The following is a 17,593-nucleotide window of genomic DNA, read 5'->3' on the forward strand; positions in this document are numbered from 1 at the left end:
AAATTCAAACAAGAAATGTATTGTAGATAAGGAAACTATTTGCTAGAAAAGGCAGTGGCTTCTTTTGTCTGAATCATTTATTTTTCAATTTGGTTTCACAAATGTAATTATATGAGTCGACTCTTTTTCGACAACCTGAAGTTTAAGCTTAATTTTCTCAAACTTCAATAGGTTTTGAGGGATATTAATATGTTTCACTTTCATAAACCAAAAGACTAACCTCTGCTGCACCACCTCCAGATCCTCCAGTTTGGTAGGGATCTCCATGCCATCCAACCACTGCTCCTTCTCCTCCACCCACAGCTGGCAGGCACCAGCTTCACTGAACATGCGGTAGAGGGCCAGGGCCCCTTCCAAAGCCTGGCGGCGAGCTGCAGACAGAGACTCCAGCTCTTCATAGCGCTGCTCAATAGCAGGTAGGCGGCCCTCCACCTTCACAGAGCGATAAACATGAAGTCAGCACTACAAACAGCATGTCATCACTGAACCAGCATGAAAAACAAAGCACACATACCTCAGGGTAGTGTACATAGGCCTGTGGCAGTGCTTCGGCCTGCTCGTGCAGGGAGTCAATACCGGGACGGTGGCTCTGGATCTCCTCCTCTATCTCCCTCTGCTTGCGAGCTAGAGTTTGGGTGGAGAACTCATCGTGGCCAACCTCCGGACTGGACACCTGCCGAAGAGTTTCCATGATCCATGCCTCCATATCATTGGCATCTGTCTGGAATTGATGCAGGGCAACTGCTTCCTTAAGATTTTGCTCTCTGAGCTTAGTTGTCTGGGGGGGAAGGGAGAACAAGTAAATTAGAAAAATACAAAAAACAATATTTGCACTTTTCAAATACAAAGAATCGTGATCACCACCCACCTCCTCCAGATTTGCCCACTGTGCACGGATGTCTTGAATCCTCTCATTGACCTCCGGGGCTCCAAAGTGTCCCTCGCTCACCAAAGCCTCTCCAGCAGCGATGCTGTTACTCAGGGGGCCATAGCGAGCAGCCATCTCATCTCTGAAAGCTTCATGCTTGCTGAGCAGATGAAGGGCAGAGGTGAGATCTCGGCCACAGTCTCCACTGGCCAGGATCTGCTCCTGCTCCCTAATCCACGCAGCCTCCTCCCCGACATCCCACATGAACTGCCAGAGGCGACGCGAGTCCTCCAGACGCTCTCTGCGTTTCCCAGCTAGCTGACCGAGCTCCTCATAGGCATCGCCGAGCAGGTCGACCTTTTCACTGACTAGTCCTGGTTCGCAAGGTTTGTAGGCTGATAAAGAGAAAAGGCATTGATGAAAACACAACTTCTTTTATTTTGGGTACAAACAGGTCTGACTGAAGCTGCATGTTCTGCACAGAGCTTGTGTAAAGGAATGTTAGTGAACTCACCCTGTTCGTGGGAAGTGAAGCGCTGTGCAGCTGCCTGCACTCCCTTGATCCTCTCTGCCTGTGCCGAAATGTCAGCCTCCACCAGAGTGTGTTTCTGCAGTAGATCCAACACGTCGTGCAAATGTTTGCCACTGTCTGGAGACTGCAGACGACTCTGAAAAACAGTGACGTGTATTTGTTTTTCATTTGACATTTTTATTGGGTTTGACGGGTATGATAATCTGGAAGACTTCAAACTAATAATTTGGTAAAGTTTTTGAATTAAAGCCATATTCAGAGGCATACTTTGCACTTGGTGACATACAGTATTGAAACGGCCAAAAATTAATAATAAATGTTGAAAACTGAATCACAACATGTTGTAGCTTTCGTCCATAAACCTGAACAAACAATGAACAAGAGCCTTACTCAAATAAAGGCAGGGCAGATTAACCGAACCCGAGCAGAAGGTCATTAGGTGACAGTGAGACAAAGAGTTCATTTGAAAGAAGAAATATTTGTAGGTCTTCCTCAAATCTATCCCAGACAAATATCTCCATCCCAGCTCTGTTTCTCTATTTAGTAATGGCGTGAAAACTTGAAATACAAATTTCAGAACAGGTCAAAGCTCATAGCAAACAAGTGATATATCTGTTTAAAGATGGTGGGTGTCTGCTTAGACCAGTGGTTCTCTAACTTTTGGGGTGGCCAGTCAGGTTTTAAGGATAGCCCAGGCCACCAATTCGGCAGCATGCCTGCCCCCTTCATGTCCCCACAACCCCCTACAGTAGAGGATTGACCACACAATTTGAGAAGTACTCAAGCCCTCAGTGTAATAGATTGAAATTGTAATACTTCCAAGGGGGCATAAATGCTTCTTTTTAAACATTTGACCACATGTTACACAGGTTTGAGCTGAACATTTCTGTGACCACACCATAACCAAAAACTACATAGCCCTATTATGACCACCAGTAACTTGGCATTTAAACGAAATAAAAGTCTTACACTGTCAATTCAAATCGTCAACGTGAATCATCATCATCATCATCATACAAAATGAATGATGCTGCAGAATTTTGAGGCTGCCAGGTGATGACGTGGGTAAAAGGCTTCTTCAATGGCAGCAGAAATGTGGAACTCTGTGTCCTGGATTTTCAGATAACTGCATTTAGTTAACACCAGCATTTTCAGACCAGCTGTGTATTATATCTAACCATGTGAAGTAAGAAAACACTCCCAGGAAACTTCCTCTGCCAACCTCAGTAAAGCCATCTATGACACACAGCACAGCTCAAGCTAGGCCTGTGTAAAGTGATTACGGCTTTTAATGGTCCTTTCTTAAAGAGCAGACACTAAAGCTGCCGGGACATGTGTGATAAAAAGACAACAAACCTAATGAGAGGATTAACTGAATTCCATTTTGTTAATTAAAAAAAAAAAAACAAAGCTAACATAAAAGCCACAATGCAGAACATTGGTTCAAAAAGAGTGAGCTGTGTGAAACAGTGTGAGAGTGTGTTTTTGTTGAGTGGGTCAGTACCTTCATGTCTGCCATCCAGTCCATGATGTAGCGCATCTCCTGAAACAGTCTCTGAAGGTCTCGATGGGCATTCAGACGCTCTCTGCGTGCAGTTAGAAGCTCTTTGAGGTATTCCCAGAGTCGAAGCACGTTGTCCCTCCGTACAGTTACTCGTCGTACATCATGGTAGGCCTCTGCTTCCAGCTCTATGGCAACAGCCTCCACAGCAGCCACACGCTCCCAATATGCCCCAATGTCTGTTTCAATGGCTTCATGTTTACGGGTGGCAGCTTCAACTGCTCCTAAGTCAGTCCCAAAGTTGTCCTTTAACAGAGGAAAATGAACTTAGCACAGTTTAACAATTCACTGTATTTCAGTCAGAAATAAGATTACAATACAAATAATAAGACTAAAGCATAATATTTGGCTTTTCTGTTTCTATTATAACCAATTTTTCGCACACTACCTGAGACACCAGCCTCTGGTTCTCACTCAGCCACGTCTCTCTCATAGCAGCCTTGCGATCAAAACGCGCGGCAAGCATCTCCAGCTTCTCCTGACGAATCAACTCATTTCTCAGCGCCAGCTCTCGTTCATGCTCTGCCTTCTCCAGTCGCTCCCATGCCTGCATGATCAAAAAAAACAGGAAGTCTGTCAACAACATCCTGCAATCAGGGTACCAATGCTGCATTCATGGTGAGGCCAACTTTGTTTAACCCAATAATAATAATAATACTTGTGAAGAAGACACTAGTCATTGTCCAACAAAACCTGCTTATTTAACACACAGAATTGTGACCTGCCAAGAGACTGCAGATTTAAACTAGCTCTAAGCTAACTCTGGTGCAATGCATCAAATGGCAACATTTATGTTTAATATTGTACATGGTCGCTTTACAGATAAAAAGTGAAGTAAGAAAACATGACATTATAAAAGGGAGTGTTTCACATTTCCTGGTGAAAAACACAACAAAACTAGCCCATACCTTATTGATGTCAGAGATGAGTTTGCCCTCTCTTGGCATGTAGACCTTCTGATTGTTTGCTCTCATCTTGCTCTGGATGGTAAAGAGGAGGACCTCCAAGTTTCCTTTCTCTGTAAATCTGTGTAGACAGACATCACACATGTTAATAGTTTCCATGTTGGATCCTTATGACTCACAGGGACTGTCTCCTTCACTTGGTTACTGTTTAACTCTAAGCTCTTTTTTTTTGTCTTACTTGGGAGGTTTCTCAACAGTCCTGTAGGAGTTGAAAGCCTGCAGCTGGTTCTGCACACCATTCAGTGAGTTAGCTAGCTGCCGATCGTTGAGCGTGCCAATGGTCTGTTCAATCCACTGCAGCAGCTCCGAAGCAAGGGTCTCATACTTGTCTATCAGCTGGTCTGCTTCGATAGCATAGTCCAGCACCTGCAAGCAAAAGAGACACATGAGGTAACTGGTGGTATATGGTGACATAAAGAAAGAAAAGAAAAAAACACTAAAAAGGCAGCTCACCTTGCCAATGCGTTTGCCCTCCACTGCCAGGGCTTTCATTTTGGAGAAGTAATGGTAGTAGGTCGCCACATAGGTGATGATGGATTTTTCATCAGGCTGATCAACATTAACATCTGAAAAACAGAATGCAAGATCCATTTGCATCTTATTTTCTTGTTTGAATCTACGTAAACAACACATCTAGTCTTTGCTTATTTTTGTGTTTATTGTTGATATTTAATATTATACCTTTGTACAAAGAGAGCACAGTTCACCAAAGTAAAATTCCTTGTGTGTTTAAGCATACCTGGCCAATGAAGCTGATTCCGATTCTGATTCTGATCTAAGTTTAGCTCTCACAACAGCACAATTAAAGAGCTTAATAGGTGCCAAACTGTAACCGTCTTTGGACGCGCTTTTTGTGGTGTCAGTGTAGCCGACATGTGACGTAGTGTTGTCTAAGATAGATTTAATTCCAGTAATCCTCCATAGTCTTACCCATCAGGCTGTTTTGGGACAACAGACACCAGCTTAGTGCCTTAGTGGGCAGTATCAGACTCTCAGCGTGACCTAAAGGAACGCTTCATGTTTTTGTGGAGGCTTTACCCACTCACCTTCTGGGTCCAGCAGCTTGGTTAGCCCCAGATCCTTCTCGGCCACATTGAAAGCATTCTGGAGATTGTAGTGAGCATTGGATCTCTTCAGGTTGTCGAACTCAATCACGTCGGGTCTGCAGAGGCCAGGGAACAATTATGGGTTTAATAAGTACAGAAAAGCACTGGGAAACGCAAATGGTAATACCTTTAAGGTCGATATAATCAGCTCCTTGTTTTACAGAGCCAATCAACTCCAGTGCATGTTGGTGTTTACAGACCTAATTATATTGAATGCATGAAAACAGGTTTTTCCATCTGTGGATTAGGCAAGCGGCTCCTGACAATTATTTCTTATTCAAGCCTGGATTGGATTCAACGACCAATTATCATGAATTATGGCTGTTGTCCCACTTTGGTTCAATGTCCAGTGATTTTAAATGAACTGAGCTCACAAACCTTTCACTCCACAGCATAATAAATTGCAGATACTTCGGGATCAAAAGGGGGAAAAAATAGCTCTTTGCTTATTGGAACTCCCTGCTGGGGAGCCTAATGTGTCGTTTGAATAAAGACCTGATCGTGTGATCGTGGTTTACACGGGTATACCATGGCTCGCTGACTTCTTCAAGTATCAGGTATCACTCAGTGTAGCAAACAATGCGATCTGATGTCTTTGACTCAGGAGTTAAGGCTACACCTTTGGCTTTTAAGGCCAACAACAAATCATAAGACGTGCTATACACGGCACTATTGCCAGCAGGGTGTGCAAGTGAGTTACCAAGCACGGCTCTTCATAGAAAATAAATGGGTTATTATTTCTGTGATCTAGGTCATCTTACTCCCCATTATATTTTCATCCTTTCATTGCTTTGAAGGATGAGAGGAGAAGAGGAGACCTAAATAGAAAAGGGGATATAAAAAAAAAAAACACCCCAGAGAAGTGAAATGGTACAGCGACAGGTGCTTTTTGATTTTTACCAAAGACATATAAAAGAGTCTGGCTGACACCTTTATGATTTTTAGGATACGAATCCTGAATCCACATTCACAAGATAAGACCTGTTAAATATCTAAATCCGAGTACAGGGAACGGTATGTGACATCGAGTACAGGAAGAAGTCAATGACCTGTGTTTGTGCACGATGGCACTGAACGCGAGACCATCTCTCCAGCTGGTGGTGAAGTTGTGGATGTTGACATTGGGGTATCTGCAGAGACCAGATCAGAAGTCATTAATCATTAATGTTACACAGCAAGAAGCAGCAACCAGAAATAGCTCAAATGATCAAATATATCTTTAGCACATTAACAGAGTTTATGCTGCGTGCTTTAGCCCTCCCTCTGACTCTTCCCTCCCACCACTTTCTCACCCAGCAGTTTTCATTTGGCACCAAAGCAGGAGGGCATCTTTCGCTGATTTCTTCTCCTTGTTGTCTTCTGTCTCCACACTGATGTCCTGGATCTGTTAGCAGAGGATTCATTCTGTTAACACCTTTTTCAACATAATTGCACACCATTCCTAGGTAATTAGATTTTCCAAAAATGTTTTAAAGAATCTATTATCTTTTGCACATTGCTCAAAATTTCAGTGGGATACAAGCTCCCATGTGAAAGTATGGCATGTGGAATTGCCTTGTAAATCACATGGCAGAATAATTTATCTATTTCACCATATTTATGAGCTGCCTGAGGATGGACTAGGCTACATGCAGAGACAAACTCTCAGTCTGAAAAAGGTCAAATAATGTAGCAGCTGTGCGCTGACAGTGGAATGAACACTGATCCCCAAGGCTACACTGGATGTTACCTGGAAGCGTAGGATGATGGTCCAGATGAGACCCAGGGTGAGACGGTGATTCCCATCCACAATGTCATGTGAGCCCATGTTTTCTAGATGGACTTTTTGCTCTTTCAGAAACTGCAGGGCTTTATCGACATTCTCCAGGCAGTGGATACGCATGCGACCCTTTGTGGGCTTTGGCTGTGTTGAGCAGACGAGGAAAAAAAAAAAAAAGAATTAAGACTGTGTTACAATTATTGAACGAAAGTGATTACAAAATAAATGGAGAAAAGGGAACGTTAGCAATTAAAATAGAAAAACAAGTTGATTCAAAAAGGAGGAAGAAGTCATGCTTTAGGAAAGGAAAAATGAGTCACATGAAATCCTCCTTCCAACAGACATGTGGTGCAAGACGAAGGTGATACAGAGGGCCGGGGTCAGGGTTAGGATAGAAAAGGGCGGTTTCTGTGCGATACTGACCAGCTGTTCTCCCGAGAGCACTTCCAGAAGGCGGATAAGCATACGGCCATCTCGTAGGTCAGTGTACAAGTCACCGATGCGACTGGTGACTCGGCCCAGGTGAGAGTTCACCCATTTGGTGAAGGTCTTCTTCTGCACTGCTTCACGCTCATCTGCAAAGCACACAACAGGGAGAGATGCTAGAGTCACTTTCCAGCCAGATAACAATCCACTCTGAAGCCTGAGACATCATCAACATCGCTACTGTCAGGGATATAAATAATTCTAAGGAATCAATTTGGCTCCAAACAAACAGTGGTGTTAACACCCGGAGGTGACAGTAAATCATAAGGACTTAAGCTCTGGTCCTGAGCAGTTCATTTCACAGATAAGCGACGCCATTAAGTCTCTTGGATCACAGCATTGACAGCTTAGGGAGAGGTTTTCACTCTTCACGCTCTTTAGTTTATTGTTGGCTCTCCTTATGCGTGCACCGCTGATTACTCTAATGATGCGAGTTTACAAGAAAACAAAGTGACGATGCAAAATTGCACAGAATGGGGATGGGATTTAATGAGCAATTTGCTGTTCTCTTTTGGAACAGGACTAAAAAAAAAAAGTGCCACGATAAATTAAGCTGTGGCAGCAGCTCAGACATATGGACCAGGGGAGTAAGAAGCTAATCCTGCTCTGCGACCTGACAAGGTGACCTCATTTCTAGGACACAAGGTCTCCCTCTACCTTCTGAAAACACTGTTCTAGTGGTGTACTAAATGCACTGCATCCAACACAAGCCAACAACACAGACCAACCTTTAGAGCAGACAGAAAAAAGATCAGATGAGTTAAACCAAATAAATCCTACATGTAGAAGTGTGACATGAAACCTACTTGTGGTAAAGATGGATTGCTTTATTACAACAAGGAAAATAAGCAAATATTCATCTTTCTTAAACAACTTGATTCACATTTTGAGTGAAACTGTACAATTAAAAACTCTACTTCACTAGAACTAGAAAGATCCATCAGACCAAACCATGTTTTTTTGTGTGACTGGTATCATGCACATTGCACAACACCTCTGCACTGCTACACACTCGAGGGTGGTGCTCAACTCATGTGCTTCAGTTGTCATATCAGGAAGAAGAAAAAAAATCAAAAATGAAACAGAATTAATGTGAAAGAAAAGTGCCCTGAGGTGTCATGTATCTGGTGAAGGTTCACACATCTAAATACTGTACAACTCTTCTGTTCCTGCTGTTTCTTACCTTTAGTGTTTAAATTAACATAAGCTAACCTCTATGTATTCAAATGTTGCTTCAGTTTTGTTTCACTGTCAAGACAGTGTGGTTTGATTTGAAAGAATTTAATAAATGAATGAACTGAGTAAATGTCAAAAGCATTCACTTGCTGATGAATAAACTCCTCATGCAGATGGCTGTCCTGTAATCTTCAAATACAACACTTTCACGGCCGACACTTTCAACCTAAAAGGCAAGGTCCAAATATCAAGGCAGTTCATGTAACAGTGGGAGATTGTGAAGGTCAAGAGAGTGGAATACTGACATTTTCAAAGGAGATCCCCGAGATGAAATCACAAAGCCAATAAATCAGTGGCAGGACTTGTGGAATAAAAGTAAAGAGACCTGTTTGCACTCAAAGTGTTGTATAAGTAAGGTGGTCAGTAGCTCAGAAAGCACAGAGGAGTCATAACTGTCCATTGTTTATTAGGACTTTTTGGTTACTTAATGAAAGCTTAACCACTTCAAAATGACTGAGCAACTTGTAGGTGACTAAACACATCATGTTATGCAATAAACCCATATCTAACGGCCATCTAAAAAAAGAACAGATTAAGAAACATCACACAACATCTCCAGGGTGGAGTAACACCACAGGATGTTACACTTGATCTGCTGCAAGCTGAAAGTTCTTCCTCAGTTCTTCAACTTTCATATAAGCAACACAGACATCTTCTGGTAATGTGCTACCACAGTGATGAATATAGAAGCAATCTGTTGGATATTCATTAACATTAGTGGAAGTGAAATACTGTCATAGCCCTGTATATTGATATATTTTATAAGCAAGTTTCCTAATTGTTAATGTGCCACTAACATGCCCACAAGGATGCTTATCAGGATGGTGACATTTCTTTGGACTGTAAATTTTACAGCCAGCCTCGACTTGAAAATCTCAGGGACTGTAGAAAAAACAACAACATTTTTTAAAGATGTGTTTTGTTGTAATCCTTGCACAGACATAAAATGCTTTAGTTGCAGTATTCCTGACAGCACCATCTGCTGAAGTGCACTGACCAGCAAGAAAACAAACATTACACTATTACATTTCATTATTCGTTTTGCGGTGCAGGTTCTCGACCAAGGCTGAGGAATGACTGGTTCTTACAACATTTGTGTTTGCACTTGTCTGCAGAAGAAACTTAAGAACAGCATTTCTGTATGTGCAGCTACAAAGTATCCGGCTCACTGTGTACCTCGCCGTTTTACTGCTAGGGTGCTCGGTAACAATTGGGAGGTCATGCATTACAGGCAAATATTTTAAAGCCACAGCATAATGACATGGATATGTTTTTCTTGAAGAGACTGAACTTTTGACTTCCAATGAATACATTTCATGAAAAAGCCCTGATGAAGTGTTATGGCTGAGGACTCAACATGAATGCACAAAACTGTAATGACAGCTGAGCTTCGTTGCGGCGCTGTTGCAGAACGGCTCTCTGAAAAGGCCAAAGTAGAACCTTTTAAGACAGAGAATCGGTGGCTGTACAAAGATCTGTTAAGTTAAAAGAAGGTGACCCAGCCTTCAGGTGTTTTCCGTTGGCTGGAACTGAGACAGAAACAGGCAGGTTTTTTTTTTCCCCCTCTATCAGCCTGCTGGTCTCCAGGAAATGTGATCATTATAGTTTAATGGGAATCAAGGACAATAGAAAAACAGAATCATGTTTTGGCATCACACTGAAACAGCCACTATGGGTCACTCAGTCCTGTATTTCTTTTGCCCTAGTTAGTCCTCTAAATACATTAAGGGTGTTGCTTGAGCTGTGTTGTCATTATTTTATACAATTATCCTTTGAACAGACTCTGCTTTAACCCGCTTTGATTTTCTTCTAGACTCCGTCATGCACTACAGTAAATGATTATTCCAGCATTAAAGAATCACTTTGTCATTTAGAGTTGTTCAATGATCCAGCAACGACAGGATACTGTGCCAGGTGAGCTACAGTGAAGCCGAGGATCTACATTCCTCCTGACGCCTGGTCGTGTTGGGACAGCACCCAGCACTGACGAGCAGGCAGTGTTGCTGTGAGTAGGGGGTCCAGAAGAAGAAACGCTACTTCCCTGCTCATACTGTGCTGCTAATAACAAGGCTACTAAACAAGAACACAGGACAAGACAAACACAGACTCCGGTCTCTGATGTGTTTGCTCATTATGGCAAGCAAACACAAACCTATCATCAGTTGCAGCCGCAGTTGATAAGGGCCAAAACCGGTGCAGCTGTTTGGACTTACAATGTGACATTTGTATATTGTGTTTTTAGAGCATGGGAGGAAATGTCAACTGTAACGTTTGTACGCCTACATCTAAAATGATCTGTCTTTTTTTTTTTTTTTTTAACTCACCTGAATGAATGCTCAGAATCTGCTTGCTTATTTTCAACCACGATGGGCGAAGGTGAGAAAGAAAAGATGAAGGACTGGACTATTCTCTCCTCTATGTTGTCAGATGTCTTAAGTCACACGTCACACAAAATACCTGCAGAGCCTGCCAACATTGTTACACAACAGAGGACGAGCCAAAGAAAGGAGCGAAAACAGGAGCTTTTAGAAAGGCAGCCTTGTAATTACTTGTTAGTTTGACATTTTACAACTCTCGCATACTTTCATGCCTGCCATGAAATGTGGACAATTCCCCCCACATGTTAATGCAATGTGTCATTTTTAGGGGCATGTGATAAAACTGCCTTTTAAACACACTTTGCAAAGCCTATAATCCATCAGATCACACGTTTATACCGTTCTTAAACATGTTTTCCTGCCATTAAACACGTACAATTCTTCAAAACTGGACTTCAGTAATATCTCACAGCGCGACCCTTTAAAGCTTTTTAGGATTAGATTTAAAATCATTCTTATTTTGATAGAAGTGAGCCTTCAGGACTGTTTTTGAACTGTCCTGGAGCTCTTCTTGTCCTTCCTGAACTTGTGTGTGTGTGTGTAAGCTAGAAAAACAAGTGATTAGTGTTTTCCTCCATTGTTTACTAATGGCAGATCTGAACGAGTGGTTAGAGGCATCACTGAATGTTTCAAAAGCATATTTGGGCATGTCCAGTCATTTTGAGCATGTTTGTCTCAGGTAGTGAGTTTAAAGTATATGTCAGGGTGGGGGGAGGAGGGACGCTCAGCATGTGCTCTCTCTCTCTCTCTCTCTCTATTGTTAAGAGGTATGACATTTGGCTCACTGCTCCTTTCATATTTAACCCCCAAACAAACTTGTGTACTGTTGATAACGATGAGCATCTGCAGGTAATCTGAGCAAATATGCCGCCAGACTAAATCCTTTCTTTGTGGATCCTAGATGCTAAGTTCATGTTTGGTGATAAAATGGAGACAGGTACAGCGACCATGAACGAGTCAGTGGGAGAAAGTTCACGCAAATCTACGAAGAAAACACCATCACATCCATGACAAAAGAAAGGCTTTAGTTACCGTACATGAGCTGTGTCATGGGTTAACTTTAAGAGTTTAGCAATCCTTTTATGAAAATAATGAAATAAGTGTTTAGAGGTGGGAATCTTTGGGTGTCTCACGATTCGATTTCAATTCTTTGGGTCCCGATTCGATACAGAATCTATTTTCGATTCATAACGATTCTGGATTCATGATTGAAAGTCTATTTTTGAGTAAGTACATACTTCAGGATCTACTCCAGTCATCTGTGAGACTGGCTGAATATCTTGCTGCTCCCATTGCGATTTTTGAAAGTTATGAATCAATTTAAAATCTCAGATAAGATGATAAGAATCTTGATTTATATAAAAAATCAATTCTTTTCTTTCCCACCTCTACAAGTGTTCACTTAGATTCCCATTTTGACTTCCCTAGCATAAAATGACCTTTTCTTAACCCAGTTCAGTGGTTGTCTTCACCCAGAGTCAGTCAATCCATTTTGAAGAAGTGAAGAAGCGTGACTTCAAGAGAAAGTTAACAACGAGGAAATACGTGTAAGTAAATACTGAAGCCTTTCCTGGTTTCCCTTTCTGCAATTTGTTATTTAATATTTGAAGAGTGCTGCCTTTTCTGCCAGAAATATAATACTAAGACAAATAACTGGATTTCTATCACATGATGACATACAGTCATTGTGAAATACATTTTCCCGTTTTGCTGAGTGTACAACTTAAATTTGCAAACATGTTCAAATGGTACTGTCATGCAGGTCCTACCATTATGCAATGGTTAACTATTTTAGAAAGCCCACAGAGGCTTATGACATATCGGACAGTGTGCAGAATGTTGTTTGAGTGGAAGGTGTCCTGCTGGCATAGATTGTAATTAGATTAAGACTAGGCGTTGCCGTTCTGCCATTGAGTCGCCAACCTGTTCTTCTTGCAGCCAGCTAAGGTAGCATGAAGTCATAAACGAACTACTACCTTGGTGGCTCTGGACTCCTCTAGTTCTGTGTTAATAAACAACATGTTTTCATTATTTAACAATGAATGAAGTTGGAGTGAGACTGAGAATAAACGCATCAAACTCTTTATCAGCTCTCAGCAACTCCAGAGTTTGTTGATCATCACTAATTGAGGATTATGTCCCTAGCAGTCAGTGTCTATACATATATTTCTATATTTACCTTTACATTTAATTTCACCTCATTGATAGAGATATTTTTGTGTGGTAAGTCAAAAGGCAGAAGATGCCCACAACAACAAGCAGTGTCTCCAACAGAATGACGCTGTACCTGGGCAAGGAGATGGTGAGGGGCTTTTTTTTCCCCACAGCTGAAGTTATATTTTAATATTCGGTTTAACAGTAATTTACTCTCTATTTTATTTTAATTTGTGAACACACAACACCAACTGCTCTTTCTTACACAGTGGCTGTACGCCCTGCATCATTCATTAGCAGTATGTTAGAGACGCTCAAATAACATCACTTGCATTTTGAAATGTCTCTGCAGAAAAATATTAAAACGACGGCATAAGAAGCTGCAGCTTTAAAATAAGTGGTCACACCTCAATGGTGCATTTACTGGAGGGGCGTACTTTCAACAGACCTCTATCTCTCTTACACGCACGCATCTGGCAATGTTATGTATAAATGCAAATTGAAAAAAAAAAAAAAAGTGATACTTGGGCAGCCAGAAATATACGTAGGCAGCAGGCCTGAATATTGTCTGTGTGTGGGAAACACATAAGTGATGTCAGCATGGCTCCTTAACCACTGACTGTGCCCTCACACTGAAATCATCCGTTTGTCCATCACAGAGGCAACAAGAAGTATTAGTGGAGGAGGAATAGATGGATGCCTCTTTTCATTTTCCACTTGCTGAAGGCAAGTTTCCAATGTTATTCACCATCTTCACATTGAATCCTGTGTTTCTCTACTGTGTTGCATGACACTGCACTTTAGCTCTCAGTGGCATAAGTCCAGCACAGAGGACAAGGATTGACTCCATCCTTAAATAGCTCACCATAGTAAGCACTTCACACAGTGGCAACAAATGCATATTGCAGATTTTGTCCACTTTTCATTTCCCTGAGCATTAAACTACAGAAACTATAGAGAGAAAACAGTACTGGACTAAGCATGGGCTGGTTGTTAATCATTTAGTGCTGCAAACTATTTTAATCTTGTTTGATGTTCTGCACAGATCACACCTTTCTCCCTACTAGGCATTCCTGGCTCCCTTTTTAGCAGGGTTGTAATGCCCTTGACTTGGTAAAGTATTGACCTACTGTATCTCACCAATCCTGTTCTTGCGTAACAGGTTCCTCTGGTTAACGCGTCCTAAGAAAGAATGAGTAAACTACTTCCATCAATCTGCTGGCTTTAATCTGCTTTAATGACCTTCTCTTGGACATTCCCACACAGACAAGATTATGGTTCTGTGCCAAAGGGTACAGGGAGTCGGAAGTCAGTGCTGCTCTTGTTTAGCACGGAGGCTTGAGTGTAAAATATGAAAAAGGTATGGGGACTTTACTCTCATATTTTACTACTAAATATATATATATATATATATATATATATATATATATATATATATATTTTTTTTTTTTTTAATTGACAAAATGAATAAAACTACAAGTGTTGTGCCACAGAGGGCGCTCAAAGAAACAGACACATTTATACAAAGGAACATTTCAATTTAATATTGATTAATGATCAAATTTGGTTATTTTAGTTTCTTAATCCTTTTTTTTTAACATACATCTTTTGTCAATCACTATTCAGTTTCTTCATGAAGCACCATGTATGAACTGCAATTGGATTTGTCTGAAAGGAGCTACATAAACAGAGTTTGATTGATTTTTAACAAAAACGTAATATAATAATATAACATACTGTAGACTTAACTTGAATGTATAATTTTTGTTATGGTTTGAAATTACGATTCCAATTAGATTTAGGCAAGTCTGGATAAAAGGTAGGTACTGTAAATTTCAATTCAATCTTATTTGCTGAAATAAAAAGACATCTAGACTTTATTACTGCATTCATACAAATGAAGTTGCTTTTGGCTTACAAAAAACTGAACCGAAAATGTGTTAACAACAATAAACATTCTGTAAACAATACAGAATGCACAAAAAAGGTCTTCCCTTCCTAAAGCATGACAGAAAGATTTACTCTTGATTTTGAGTGTAGTAGTGCCACAATCTGACTTTAGCTCAAATTAATCTTCCAAACTGGAACTAAAAAGTAAGCATCAGACTCTGCACCATCATCATCTAACAGTCTAGCTGTTTGAGATTACAGAGCAGAGTCAAGGCTATCATGAAAAGAATACCTTGACGTCTTGAGTTTCAGTTTGTTATTTGTCTTTATGAGGTATTCAACAAGTACAGTAGTGACTAAACTCAGACAGTCAAAAGCTGCTTGTAAGCGTTGTGGCTGGTGATTACATTTCTCTATTGACATCAGCGGGTGGTTTTGAGCAGAGAGTCAGCTATATGGCTGGTGTGACACATCATGGGGTCCATGAGCAACGCAAAAAATGAGGACAAACCATGTCAGAGTGGTTGGAGGAGGAGTTGGTATTTGGTAATATGTTTCAGCAACAGGAGGAAAAAAAAAAAAGATACACGATGTACTTAAAGCTAAACTGTTCCTTCTCCAACTGCCTGCACATGACTAAAAGAACATACTCATACCATTTGTTTTTTCCCTTGGGGACCGAAAAGGCTTTCATGCAAGACAATTTGAAGACTGGCAACAAAAGGGCCAAACAGAGTTTTTGTTTTGTTTTGTTTTTTAATTCATTTTTTTTAATTATTTCAATGATTTATCAATTACTGAATTCCAGAGTTGACACTTGCTTCATTTTCATAGAAGTATTATGAAGTCAACCGATTTGGAAACTGGAAGATCTGCTCTTGGCACAACCCTCTGATAAGTTCTAATTGGCGTTTGTGCATATCATCTGTCCAATGATATTGTTTAGCACCGACTCAGCCCCATTAAAAAGTCAGCAAACCTGCTCATATAGATGCACAAGCTTCCCTCCCAACAGAAGCAGAGAAGCGGAACTGCCCTCCTTTTACGCGTACGACTTTGAAAGTAGGCCTGTGGTGAAACTGACGCCTTGCCACATGTGGCACGAGTTATTTTTACACTTTCAACAGTTTGAGGCCTCAAGTATAGCAAGACACTGTGTATTGCCCAACTCTTACAGGTTTGTAAAATTCAATGACAAAACCTGACGGTGTGACTAAGACAGGGAACTCTCTTACGATACCCTCTTCTTCTCCTTTCTGCATGGCAGTGAAGAGGCACTGCACATGCCCTTCAGGTCATGGCCCTCTGCACCACCTGCAGCTGAGGCTGATAACGGGGGGAGGAATGGCCAAGGCCAATCCCATGAGAATGGAGCCCGGAAGCAGGCACCTAACAGCCACAACATCTGCACACAAACAGGGTGTGAAATGTCAACAACACTATAATTATCCTAAAGCCTCCAAAACTGCACTTTGTTGTTAGCCCTTCTCGCAGGACAGCGTCAATATTGGTAAAAACCGAACAAACAAAAAAGGCATTTTGAGTGTGTGTGTGAGAGTGTGTGTGTATATGTTTGGTGAACCCTCCGCACTAAGGTAATGTGACTCTGAGTTACAGCTGCAGGCCACAGGAGGCCGAGCTTTCACTAAGAGTGTTAGAAATATTAAGTTTCAACGATCAATTCATAGTGTGCTACTGGTCTTGAAACCTGACCAAAATGTGACATTTATCTCTCCCAGTCTCAATTCATATCCTTAAATAAATCATTAGATCAGAAAAATACTTCTGACCAAGATGGCTTAGCATTCACTGAGCAGAAAAAACAGATGACGTTTTATTTAACAAGCGAAGATATCAGAATACATGAGGGAGACGAGACTGTCGAGGTGGAGAGACATTACACATCTAAGCATTGCAGCTAGAAATCCATCAACTCCGTATAAAAAAGAGAATTTTAAGTTGCAGACTCTATTTGGACAGCTTTTCACTTTTCTTTTTTTTTTCCTGTTTGTGTGTTTTAAGGCCTAGAAGGCAAACAAAAAAGCCTTCTAGCTTTGTCGTCCTATTTGAACAGTCATACTGCTAATGCCTGCAGAGTGCCAGTCCGAACTGAAGGCAGCTGTGGTTGCCTCAGAGGGTGTAAGGGGCCCGGTGAGTGACCCTTGGATGAGGATCTGTTAAGTCCAAACTGATACACTGTAGTACCTGGTGCCAGAATCAATACTACAGCAAAATGTGAAGTATAAAGCGATTTGAAGTCCATAGCGTTTTTTTTTTCTTCCCTGTGACAGAATGATTGCATAATATAATGCGCAGACAGTTATTCCAGGCTTTGCAATAATGTATATGCTGCCTTAATTGGTCATGAATGATTTCATTGGTATGATGTGGAGGTGAGCCAAAAAAAAAAAAAAAAAAAGCTATTAAAAAGGCAGCAACTGTCCCTCCATCTGCCAATAGAGCCTGTTCCATTGCACACAGATAACGCCTTTTTCTCTCTCACTTCAATCTACCCATGTGGGCCAGTGTTTCATTAAACCTGTCCCCCTTGGCAGTAGTTATTTAGTTACCGAGGTTCATTCTTTACCAGTTAGATATCATTTACCAATGAGTCACGTAACAAAAGATGTGTACAGCGCTTTCATGGCTGGAAGAGGA

General features: G+C 41.2%; 1 protein-coding gene across 5 annotated transcripts in view; it reads right to left on the bottom strand.

The window, feature by feature from the left end:
* Positions 1-17,593, bottom strand: part of sptbn2 (spectrin, beta, non-erythrocytic 2) — a 52,905-nt gene that overhangs the window by 13,973 nt on the left and 21,339 nt on the right. For all 5 annotated transcript variants that reach the window (XM_065962766.1, XM_065962765.1, XM_065962768.1 and 2 more), the window contains 14 exons: positions 7,215-7,366; positions 6,762-6,935; positions 6,325-6,416; positions 6,082-6,162; positions 4,973-5,088; positions 4,380-4,492; positions 4,105-4,292; positions 3,870-3,987; positions 3,350-3,508; positions 2,905-3,207; positions 1,383-1,536; positions 869-1,263; positions 515-778; positions 221-432 (listed from right to left, as the gene is read on the bottom strand). In XM_065962766.1, the coding sequence (XP_065818838.1) occupies positions 221-432; positions 515-778; positions 869-1,263; positions 1,383-1,536; positions 2,905-3,207; positions 3,350-3,508; positions 3,870-3,987; positions 4,105-4,292; positions 4,380-4,492; positions 4,973-5,088; positions 6,082-6,162; positions 6,325-6,416; positions 6,762-6,935; positions 7,215-7,366 (2,521 nt within the window). The remainder of the gene's footprint in view (positions 1-220; positions 433-514; positions 779-868; positions 1,264-1,382; positions 1,537-2,904; positions 3,208-3,349; positions 3,509-3,869; positions 3,988-4,104; positions 4,293-4,379; positions 4,493-4,972; positions 5,089-6,081; positions 6,163-6,324; positions 6,417-6,761; positions 6,936-7,214; positions 7,367-17,593) is intronic.

The sequence above is a fragment of the Labrus bergylta genome, chromosome 14, assembly GCF_963930695.1.
Source record: "Labrus bergylta chromosome 14, fLabBer1.1, whole genome shotgun sequence".
NCBI classification, from domain to species: domain Eukaryota; kingdom Metazoa; phylum Chordata; class Actinopteri; order Labriformes; family Labridae; genus Labrus; species Labrus bergylta.